Source organism: Gavia stellata, chromosome 1 (genome assembly GCF_030936135.1).
Source record: "Gavia stellata isolate bGavSte3 chromosome 1, bGavSte3.hap2, whole genome shotgun sequence".
NCBI classification, from domain to species: Eukaryota; Metazoa; Chordata; class Aves; order Gaviiformes; family Gaviidae; genus Gavia; species Gavia stellata.
In genome coordinates, this window is record NC_082594.1 from 20,064,019 (window position 1) to 20,073,112 (window position 9,094).

Sequence of the window (9,094 nt, forward strand, 5' to 3'; positions counted from 1 at the left end):
CTAAATTAAAGTACTTACTAGCTAAATGAAGTGTGTATGCATTCCAAATATTTTAGGTATGATGCATGTTTTATTTCTTTTCCTCTTACCAGCTCGCTGTCCCCTTACCAGCTTGCTGGCATTCCTAACAGATTTTTTTTTCCAGGTATTTTGTCCCTGTATAGTTATTCATATTAGAAGTATTAATAATTCAGGCTTCCTTGTTTTAGGATATCTCATCAAAAATTGCTTTTAAAGAGGATGCTAAGAGGAAAGAGAACTAAGTCAGTAGGGTTTGTACTTAACAGGACACCTACTAATTTGCCAATAAAAATTAAAACAGAAGGTGCATGAGATGCACCAAAGTGTAATTTGAAGAATGTGATTAGTGTATGCATGAATGGTAGACAGAATGGAAAAAGGGAGACCAAGAAAACTGACATCAATATCAGTGTCGGTTAAAGTCTGCTCTTGTCTTGTGAGAAGAAGCAGCATTACATCTAAAATGCCTACCCAAAATTGAACACATTTGTTCACTGTTATTATAAAATGTGAAATTTTCTTCTTCCCACAAATACCAGATTTATGATTTTCAATTTTTTTGATTCATGTTGGAAGCAGATGACATTGGTACACTCCCTTAAAATTCTTCTTTTTAATTTAAAAAAGGAGAAAGAAAAAAGAAAAAAAAAAACCCAAACCCTGAAGGGTGCTAACAATACATCTGAGTTTAGGCAGTTCTCAAATATTTCCTTTCCAATAATCTTTTCTTGTCTTCATACTCACTTTTTTGTGGTTTGCAGAGATGTGATAGTACTATCCAGAATTCGGAAGTTTAGGACACTGTGGTTTTTACTACCCTAAGAGATTTTTACTGTTCAATAGCATAAGGCCTTTCATAGATAAGGGAAAGTATGACTTTAAGGAATACATTACCATAGCAGTGTTTACTTGGTCTCTGCATTTGCCCTGCTCTCTGAATGGGGAGTTTTGTACTGGATGAGAGGAGCCATGCAGTCTCGGACAGGAGCCCAGAGAAGCGGTGTTGAATTCAGAAGATGAAAAGCTGAGCACTTTGCATTCTCCTTGTTCCTAAGCCTGTCCAGATGAATTTCAGAAGGAAACCACGCGAGAATAATTTAGGTGTCTCTTCCCCTTTTCATTTCACCTGTGACGCTGTTAGTGGAGAAATGGGTTTGTCCATTCTAAACAAACATCCCATAATCAAACACCCTTTACCAGCCCATAGGGATCTCCTCTTATAATATGGAAGGACATTACAGATGTTAGAGCTATAAGCATCCCAAATAATCTTGACTGTGACAGAGGCAAGAGATTCTCTTGTTACCCTGCAGCCAGGACTTCACAATCACTTATATTTTCTAGGCTTTGTGTGCCTGTTGATACTTCATTAATTACAAGTTGTTGTGGGATGGTTCCTTTGGCTGTGTGTGCAAAAAAAAAACAAAGTTTTTTTTATAAACAGACAGGGAAAATATCTGAGTGAAAACAACATCTTAATCTGTTTTCTGCGTCTGAACTCACCTGAGGAGTTAGCTGAACTGACACTCCATAAACAGTTTTCCTTCTACAGAATTACAAATCAAAATGAATTGCAGTGGAGTTAAAAATTGCATCTGTTTCCCATGCCATTTCTCAGTTTTAATATAATATTCTGCCTGCTACACTGAACTTACTCTTCTCTTTGGTCAAACCAAACCAAAGCCCTCTCTTCTCCAATAATGGTGTCTTCATCCCAAATATGAAAGATACACAGAGCTGCATTTAAACACATTCTGGATTTAGTGAAGCATTTGTAGTCTTTAAAAGCATTAGCCCACTATGCACTTTGTTACGTAAACATTTTACAGAGGAGACAGATTACAAAAAACAACCTTACCTTTTGGTATCTTTTTCTGATGAGTAAAATAGTACTAAAGATTCTAATTTATGTCCTTCGTGATACTGAAGGAATTTCTGATGCAGTAGTCTCATCACTGTAATTGCAACTAGTGAGAGTCCTTTTAAAAAATAAATATAAAATCATGGATTTTATGGGTTGAAGTGATATACACATGGGGACCTTGCTAAGTAGGAAGTACAGAAACACTTAAAGATTGAGAATCTTTTTTGCTAGCTATCACTGCTTAAAATAGGATTATTCCAAAATAGGATTAATTTTGCAGAATGTTGCTTTATTCATTATTATGCCATATAAAATGAAACATTTTTTTAAAAAATAAGTTTTATACTTCGATTCTTTTTTTTAAACTGTATGTGGAGGAATTAGTTCAAATTAGTTTTTGTATGGAAGTTGAAGAAATGTGAATGAACAGAACATACTATACTTACAATACAATAATTTAATTAAATACCCTAAATATAACATTATGGGCATGACTTTTAAACAGATGAGAGGAAGGAATGCACTGTAACAGATATCAGCATGTAGAGTATATTATTTATGTCTTTATATGCATAGCTCCCAGTTAATGCTATTGCAGACTGAAGGGAAGATAATGTCAGCATGATAATCCAAGTCTCAAGTATAATCATTTTACAGAGTAAATCACAGAATCACAGAACCACTAAGGTTGGAAAAGACCTGTAAGATCATCAAGTCCAACCATCAACCAAAAAAAACCACCATGCCCATTAAAGCATGTCCCGCAATGCCACATCCACACATTCCTTGAATACCTCCAGGGAGGGTGACTCCACCACTTCCCTGGACAGTTTATTCCAGTGTGTCACCACTCTCTCAGTAAAGAAATTTTTCCTAATATCCAGCCTGAACCTCCCCTGGCGCAACTTGAGGCCATTTCCTCTTGTCCTGTCACTTGTCGCCTTGGGAGAAGAGACCAACACCCACCTCTCTGCCACCCCCTTTCAGGTAATTGCAGAGAGCGATGAGGTCTCCCCTCAGCCTCCTCTTCTCCAGGCACATCAGATTTTGAAAATATATTGACCAGCTCTGCTTAATCAGTTGCTGTTGCTTTCTCAGCTGAAGTCTGGAGCCATGTTCCTGCAGTCAGTTTATGTGTGTGTGTCCACATTATCAACCCAGAGTACACTGGGACTGGCTTCTACATGACCTACAGTAATAACATACCTTTTTAAATAAAAGTACAGTAAGTAAATAAATAATGAGCATGTATTAATTGCAGTGAAGGTTTTCTTGGATACAGAGAGCAATTTAGTTCAGCACTGGTCTTCCATTGTTCAAAAACGTAATAATTAGGAGCATGTGTTTGTACAGTTACTAGAGTAATGCAGACAGAATTCATTTGCAGTTTGAGAAATGTCTACCTGTAGTCCTTTGATTGCAAGTGCAATGAGACAGATGTTAACACTCAAAGCTGTACTATGAGTAGAGAAAAACTCCACAAAAAAGCCTTTCATCCAGAGTTTTTTTAATTATCCTTTGTCCCAATGTTACCTTTTTTTTTCTTCTGTGTATTACTTTAGAGAAAGTTAGTTTCATTGCCATAATCCAAAAGCTGGAATGTGTATAAAATCTTTGGCCAAATTATGTATGTATACTGAATAAAAACATATAGATGATTTATCTGCAATGAGAACTCCAAAAATCGTCTATATAGTTTCAAGATGAGATTTAAACTTCTGGCAGATCACGTTGTATGGTCAGCAGAATTTTTAATAGCTGCCATATTGGCAGCCAAATCCTGTATCCCATGGCAGAGTGTAAAGAAAAGCCTTACCCCAAATGGCTCAACAAGTAGGACATTCCTCCTGAAAGAGGGAGCTGTGGGTTTGAACTCCCTCAGGTGAAGAAAGGCATTGAAGCCAGACCTCTGGCTTCCTGAGCTGCTGTCTGACATCTCCCTGTAAGGCAGATGGTGTCAACCACCTCCTATTCTCTTCCAAATGTACTTTAAAATGAAAGATGCTCTTCTTCCACATTTTTAGGTAGGCTTAGAGCATAGTGCAGTCCGTGGAGACTTGATGTAGTTTTGCATATGAGCTTAATCTAAACTAACTGTGAGCTGCTAGCAGAAGAGATGTTAACCTTCCCTTCACTCTTGCTGTACTTATAATGGTAATATAGAGGTAAGGTGAGCTGCATTACTTTGCTGATCCACTTGAGAAAAAGTTTTCATTGCGTTAGTTTTAGACGTATCAGTAACCTGCTCCAGCACAGCCTACTACCACTTAACAGCATGCGGAGGGGGATGCAACGCAGGGCAGAAAGGGCAGGGTACTCCTTTCTGTCGCGAGGTGGGGCTCGATTGGTAGGTTCAGAGTAAATGAAAGGTGGAACTCCTTACCTCAGGGTGTTACGGATGCAAAAATTTCACAGGGGCTCAAGGGAAGACTGAAAAAGTTCTTGGAGAATAAATCAATCAATCCATTATTAAATATGAAGAGCCACCCCATTCCCCCAAACACATGCTTGATTTAGAAATTGTTGGAGGCTAGGAAATTATTCTTGGAGAGCTACTGTATATGCTTGCTCTACTTATGATGCTTTTCCCTAAGCATCTTGTTCTTTTGTATGGACAATAAACCAGTTTAGATAGATCTTTAGTCTAATCTAGTAAGGCACCCATATGTTCTTACTGCTTAAGTGTTAAGAGGATGCTGTGCCCATAGACACTTACTCTTCATAGTTTTTTCCAGGGTGCGTTTAGTCAAGGTGGGATGTACTGATTAAATAACTTACTGCTTCTGGAAAGCAGAGTCCAGCCCCCCTCAGCACTTCTTTTCTTTACCATTCGTGGTCATATGTTCTTGTTGCTTCCCTTGCACTAACTACTTCTAGCATTAATCTAACCCTTTGGTGAGTTGCTTCAGTTTATTAAACGCAGTAAATAATGTGTTTGAGCAACTGAATCAAGTCTGAAACCTAAAAAGCTACATTTGTGTGAACAGCTACATTTGCTTACTGTAACAGCACTCACAATTCCATTTACTGTATTGGCTCATTAACAGAAAGGGAAGCTTAGGCACCAAGGTCGCATGCTGAACATCCTGCAGGCATCTTGCTGCTCAGGATGGCCATTTTGGGCAATTCAATCATAGCAGTAAGTGCTTAAGGAACTTCAAAGCTATGCATGGGGGGCAGTTGGTGAGGTTTAGATACTTCAGGGGTTGGACATCCACTAGATGGGGAGAGAAAAGGGAGGAAAATTTGGCTTCACATTTTGGACTTACTGCTTCATTCCCTTCTTGGATGTAGCCCTAATAAAACTTAAGGGTCCTAGGATGTCCAAGCAAGCTTCTGTTTTCAATTGTTTGTTATAGGGCAGTAAGATGTACAGGCAACTTGTGGGTATTATGTTTATCCCAGCCATTTTGGTTTCTCTACCATCCTTTTTTTCCTTCTTTTAGTTAATATGAAATCTTTCACCTTCCTCTGGTAATATCACTAAAACCTGTGTACTTTCCTCCTTCACAGTTGAAAACGTTTGAAATGCCATCTTCCTCTCTTATTTTCATTACACCCAGTTCTTCCTTTATGGAACCAACCAATTCTGGAACCAACCAATTAAACCTATGGAGTTTCTTTGTTGACTAATAGTCTTCCCCTAGTGTAATCTCTGCTGTATCGTTCCTGTCTCCTGTCGTTGCATCTCCTTACTGCTTTTTCCAACTTAGTCATTATTGTGTAAATTACTTGTTTTCCATTGCACAAGACTCTGTGCTTACTCCTGTCCTACTCTTTCTCTCCTGGTTAAACATTTTGTATTCCTCTCTAAACTGTCCTCAGAATGTTTTCATCCACACCATCTTTGAAGCTCAGCACTCACCTCCTTGTAGCACAGGCCTGTCCAAAGCCCACAGAAATCAAGAGGTGACCCTTTTGTAATTTCGCAGCCCTTTGGTTGAGTGCCCCCAATCAAACCCATTGATTTTTTTTTTAGTTTCTTCAAATCCTCAGTAAGCATTCACTTCTTAATGGAACCCGTCAATGAGAATTGATCCAAGGGAGGTTGATGTATATTAAAATAGATTTTCCTTGCTTTGAAGTTTCAGTGGTAATCTGTGTCTAGTAAACATATTAACTGTTTGACGTGTGACACTATGTATTAGATCTTTCTTGGAGCGGAGACATTGTCTTCCAATTCAGGGCTGAGTAAACTGAGGCGTGCAGTAGTATTTATAGAGAAATAAAGGTTTGTCATCTTTGTGGAAGACTTTTTTTTTAAATAGTAACAATATTTATAAAAAGAACATTTATAGTAAATAAGACAATAGAAATGTGTCACCCAGTCCAGACTTTGTAATTAATGTTTGCTGAATGAAACCCATTTTTCCTCCTTACAGATGGAGGACTTCTAATAACAGCATTGTTTCGTGTTGTAAATGACCATGTTTGTATTTGGCAGCACGGCATGTCCTGCCCTGTAAATATACCAAGCTAAACATGAAATGTTTTCTCCTAGGAGAAAAAAAATGCATAAAAATTTGTTGTAGCAGACAAGAGTGAAAGCTTGCCATGAATGTGAAAAAGAGATTCAGAGGTGAACAGAATATTTAAAGTGTCTGGAATACTGCTGTGGCAAGAGAATGTTAATCTGACGTTGTCTGGGCATGAGGCAGCCCTTGGAGCTGACACATTCCTTGGGGCCCTGCTGCAAACTGAGCTGCCAGCACAGTGTTTACAGCAAGATGCAGGGCCAGGATGGTCTGTATACATGAATTGTGCCTGCCTGCCATGCAGACAGCACATGCCAAATATACTCTTCTAATTAAAAGCAAAGTTAGTGTTGTATTTAACCTTGAGAGCATTCAACAGATGGATCATACTAATATATTAGTAAGCACACAGACATACGAAATGTCCGTGTACATTGTGACAGTGTTTATATTTATCATGCTTATTTTAACTCCAAAATGTGACTGTAATTTATAAGCAACTGAAATGTCAGCATTTGAAGCAGAAATATTTTGATGTGTTTACTCCAAAGTAAATAAGGCTGTATATATTTTTAAAAAAATAATTAAAACACACACATGTGTGGACACAGCGTCCATTGTGTTTTAATGACCACTGTTACAAATGAGTACTGTATCCATCATGAAAACATGGTTTCATCCAAATCTTGTTTGACAGATAGTAGCTGAATTTATGTTGTTCTTTTATCGTGATTTCACAGAACATAGCAGCATGTTATTTGTCTTCAACTTTTTTTTTTTTCCCCAGATAGTGGTGGTACCAAAGGGGAGAGACTGAGTGCCAAACTGAAAGCTTTGCCTGGAACAAGTGAACCCTATGAAAGTAGCAGCAGTAAAGAAATAGGCAAGTGGGCATCTTATACCTTCTTACTTTCCTGGCTCTCAAAGAGAGAGAGGAGGTGGAAAAAATAAGTTCTTGGAAGAGCATGTATAATTAGACAATTAGGAAAACATTTTCCCCATGAAATAAATGTGAAGAATGGCCTTAGCTTCATTGTTCAGAGCTCACTATAAAGTAATTGTAAGTATTAAGAAATGTGGCACATGTAAATATTTATTACTTTCGGTATCTGTCTGCTGCATGCTTTAGTCAGTTCTTGTGGTTCTGTAGTCATAAGTTCTTCACTAAGACTGAATTTTCAAAGGGTTTTAAAATCCCAAATCCATGTGGAATGTGGTACTTCCTAAAATGCTCTTCCTTTAACCAACTCATCAGTTTTCCTGTTCATGCGCTTTTCTGAAGTCTTTTTCTCACTTAATGACTCTAATAAAATAAAGATAAAATTATTTTAAAAAAAAGAAGGAAAAAAAACCCCAAACTTCTAGCACTAGCACTCAGGTACTTTGCTCTTGTGCCATGCCTCACTTCCCAAATGTGGTATCTTGTTCTCCTTTGGTGTTCATATGCTCTTCCTGGTCTGCATTTCAAAGACACCTTACAGATGAGTAACGCTAAAACCCACTCTGGTGTTTGATTGTGTGTGTTTGAAACAAAGCTAAAATTACTTGCAGGTAACTGTTTCAAATGTATTTATTTAAACCCTAGATGCCTCCTACATAGATCCACTTGGCCCACAAGCAGAAAGACCAAAAACTGCAGCAAGAAAAAGAACTGAGGAAGATGACTTTGCTGATGAAGAACTAGGAGAGGATTTGCTTCCAGAATAGCATATGGTCTACTTATAACTTTTTCTCCTTTTAAAAGTTTTAGCAGAAAAACATTCATCCATGATGATTTTTGTACTGGATAATTGATAAAATATTTGTGAATTACTTTGGATATATGGTATCTTACATTAAAAACATGGATTTGAAGTTGCAGTGTCTTTTATAATTGATTTTTTAAAAAATAATGCCGAGGTTATTTTACTCATGCATAAAAACTAGACAAGTATTCAAACTCATTGCAAACTATATCAAGTGCATAAAGCTTTTGCTTTCAGAGATACATCCGATGATAATAGGAAACACAGCAGTCTCTAAAGTTTCACCTTTCAGTGCAAAATACCTCGAAGCAATGTTATAAGGTTGAAAGTCCCATATCCCTCATCCAAAGCCAGAACTTACTTAAGGCCTGTGAACTGACTTTCTGAAAATGTTGGGTATGACCTTGGTCATCTTTAAGGCCCCAGTTCAGCAAAGCACTTAATACTGATACTGAAGAAAGCATCTTAATTTTAGTCTGTGCTTAGCTGAGCTAGGGCCATTTTGCAGTCTCGTGGCAATCTCCTAGGTATTTTTGCAATTACAAAAATGAGGAGGGTTTTTATTTTGAATGGTCAGAGTGGCCAGGATTTCAATCTAGTTTGTTCAAAATTGCTATTTAGATTTCAGCTTTTGAATCTATGTTGGGGATTGTGGCACTTACTTACTACACAGAGAGGTAGCTTTCTGCAGCCTAGGTTGAGTGTGTGCAAAGATGTTAGTTACAGAAATCATTTTGCTTATGAACTGAACAAGTTTGATCTGAAGTCATTGAGACATGTTAAATAGGAACATGAGGTTCCTGATTTATGTCACTTTTCAGAGATAAAAATATTAGTCAGGTGTTGAGAATTTCCTGATAAATACTTGCAAAACTAGTAGACTGGGGTGGCAGGGACTCATTTTTAAAACATTGGGGTGAGTTTGGTTTAATAGTTAGACTTCGGTTATTACACTTTGAAATGCAAGGATTCAGTCTTCTAAAATTTCC

The 9,094-nt window shown here is 37.6% G+C and overlaps 1 protein-coding gene across 1 annotated transcript in view; it reads left to right on the forward strand.

The window, feature by feature from the left end:
* IFT88 (intraflagellar transport 88) overlaps nt 1-8,153 on the forward strand; it is a 53,120-nt gene extending 44,967 nt beyond the window's left edge. The window contains exons 25-26 of the mRNA XM_059833868.1: nt 7,148-7,243; nt 7,946-8,153. Coding sequence (XP_059689851.1) covers nt 7,148-7,243; nt 7,946-8,067 — 218 coding nt within the window. The 3' untranslated portion in view covers nt 8,068-8,153. The remainder of the gene's footprint in view (nt 1-7,147; nt 7,244-7,945) is intronic.
* Nucleotides 8,154-9,094: the final 941 nt, after the last annotated feature.